We start from the raw sequence: 2,415 nt of genomic DNA, 5'->3' as shown, positions 1-2,415 counted from the left end.
AAATCTTTTTTTTTTTTCCCCCCAACGAATAGCCAATAATAATAAAAAAATGCTGTATTTCACGATTGCATGCAACGGTCAGTAAGCAAATACATGTAAAGAAACAGAATCATTAAGGCTCGGCCAGTTCACAAGGCAAAAGAAAAAACACTTACCAGTTATGAAAGTTTATGAACATCAGGTGCAGCGGTCACATAAATTCTGCCGAGTTTTTGAAAGGTTGTATACGACAAGACGATAATTATTCCAGCGTGCAAATTATGGTCATTTTCGTCAGTTAGGTTCGTTAGCATTCGGCCTGCTTTAAATCAGACACAGAGATGCAGTGCGGTAAGATCGCATTTATTTGAATTAATGAATTATATCATTTATTTGAATTAGCGAGAGAGAGAAAGAGAGAGAGGGATGAAAGTTGCGTGTGTTAACCTGCGTCTGCGCGTCTCTCTCTACAAGCAATGAGTTCCTTCAAAAACAGCGATTTTACCCCCTCATTGCAGAGAAATATAACATTGCGAGTCAGTAGCCTGTCGAAGCTATTTTACTAATAAAAGTTTCCATGCTGTGTTGTCGTGTGCAATAATGTGTGTGCGTGCGTCTATGAAAGCAGCGAAGCCTGCATATAGTTTTAGTTTAGCTATAAACCCGAGCCCGACCCGAACCCGAAGCTATTCATTAAACATTAACCCGAACCCGAACCCGACCCCAAACCCGAAAGTATTTCGGACCCGTCGGGCTAGGGTCGGGTAGCAGACCTCTAGAATATGTAGATTTACTATAGCAAAACTAAAATGTGTTTAAAAGTACGTCTGACCAAATCCACCGGTTCGGTTTGGCCCCCCCAAACTCAAACGCCAAGCTTTGCCTATGCTTGGACTATATCACAAAAGTCATATGGACCCCTTTGATAATACTTTTATGTTTTTTCCCCTCATTTTGAAGCCTGACAGCCTCAGTGCCTCTGAGGCTCACTCTTTTATATGGAAAAGGACGTTCTTCAAAAATTCACCTTTTATGTTCTACAGAATAAATAAAGTCATACAGGTTTGGAACAACATGAGGGAAAGCAAATAATGACAGTTTTTAATAGTATTATTATTACTGAACTGCAAAAGGGACGCTGAACACGACCATTTGTTCTCTTATGTTTCATATTAATGTCAATCTCATATCATTTTTATTTTCTATCCTTTTACGTCACAAATCAATTATTTTGCTACTTTGCAAACACTGCCATTCCTTCAGGAGATGCAAATCTAGTAGTATACAGTAACTTCATATAAAATGTCTGCACATCATATTTGTTGTCCTACCTGAGATTTGAGGTGATAATCGGCCCGTTGGGAGCGGTTCGGCGCGTGGAGCCACGGCAGGAAGGCACCACTGTCGCATGGTCGAGGAGTCACCCGCAGGGGACAAGGGGGGCTGTCAAAACATCACAATAACTACTAACAGCCAGTCAGCATGTGTCAGTTAGTCATGCTAGAGTAACGATGCAAACAACTCGGCTACGGTCTGCTTTAATAACCACCTCAAATAACAGCTAACGCACGTCTGTAATCATGACTTTATTTTGTGTCAGGCTCGCGCTAACTGGCTAGCCCCAGCGGGCACGCGCTGCTGTGCAACTGCATGCAAGAATGCTTTATCTTCGCCTTTGTTTTCACACTTGCAGCTGAACCCAGTGACTTGGGGACGGCTTTTACTTTTGGCAGACAACGCGGAAAGTCACGCAGTACAATAAAAAAAAGTCACTGCTCTAGTTTTTGAAACAGATTCGCGTCTCGCTATGTCACTTGTTATGACTGCGGGTGTGATATGCCTTCAGTAGCACAGCTTTGATGCACAGAGCGCTAGAGTAACTGTATTGCCGCTAGCATGAAAAGCTATATGCCCTACACGCAGTTATCCGCCTTACCTCCCCGCGCTACCGTCAAACTGCAGCCGGAGTTGGAGATGGTGCGGTCGGTGCACACCCTGGGTTATATCCCGGCCCTCCCGTGCGCTCACTTGCACTCCGAGTCGCTTCAACTAGCTAATGAAGGTGATCCGAGGAGGGTCACATTGTCCTGGGATGCCGCAGCATAATATTACTGGATATATGGAAGTCAACAATTGACCTCTCACCCGCAGCGACAGTCGGTCCCATGTGGACGCAGGAAGTGGATGCCAGAAGATACTTCCATTCTTTTACTATATTTAATAACATGTAAAAAGATTTTGAAAGTCCTTATGAGGAAATTGTTGGGAGTAGTTGTGAAATGTGAAATGTGTATTTACTTTTTGTCAAGTTTGTTTACATTTGTCTGATTTCGCAGGACTGCTATTCTGTACGGATTTGTGTTTTCCTTTTTTCATACAATAGCAATAGGAATGTTTACAATGCATCAGTAATCAGTTGCTTGCACTGGGAATATG

General features: G+C 42.8%; 1 protein-coding gene across 2 annotated transcripts in view; it reads right to left on the bottom strand.

Annotated features, from left to right (window-relative positions):
* The window catches only part of LOC107702106 (homeobox-containing protein 1-like), a 12,905-nt gene extending 10,762 nt beyond the window's left edge, over nucleotides 1-2,143 (bottom strand). For both annotated transcript variants that reach the window (XM_016504326.1, XM_016504327.1), the window contains exons 1-2: nucleotides 1,916-2,143; nucleotides 1,311-1,422 (exon numbers count right to left, since the gene is read on the bottom strand). In XM_016504326.1, the coding sequence (XP_016359812.1) occupies nucleotides 1,311-1,389 (79 nt within the window). In that variant the 5' untranslated portion in view covers nucleotides 1,390-1,422; nucleotides 1,916-2,143. The remainder of the gene's footprint in view (nucleotides 1-1,310; nucleotides 1,423-1,915) is intronic.
* Between the last annotated feature and the right edge of the window lie 272 nt (nucleotides 2,144-2,415).

Source organism: Sinocyclocheilus anshuiensis, unplaced genomic scaffold (genome assembly GCF_001515605.1).
Source record: "Sinocyclocheilus anshuiensis isolate Anshui unplaced genomic scaffold, SAMN03320099.WGS_v1.1 scaffold54, whole genome shotgun sequence".
NCBI lineage: Eukaryota > Metazoa > Chordata > Actinopteri > Cypriniformes > Cyprinidae > Sinocyclocheilus > Sinocyclocheilus anshuiensis.
This window is presented reverse-complemented; position numbering and strand designations above follow the sequence as displayed.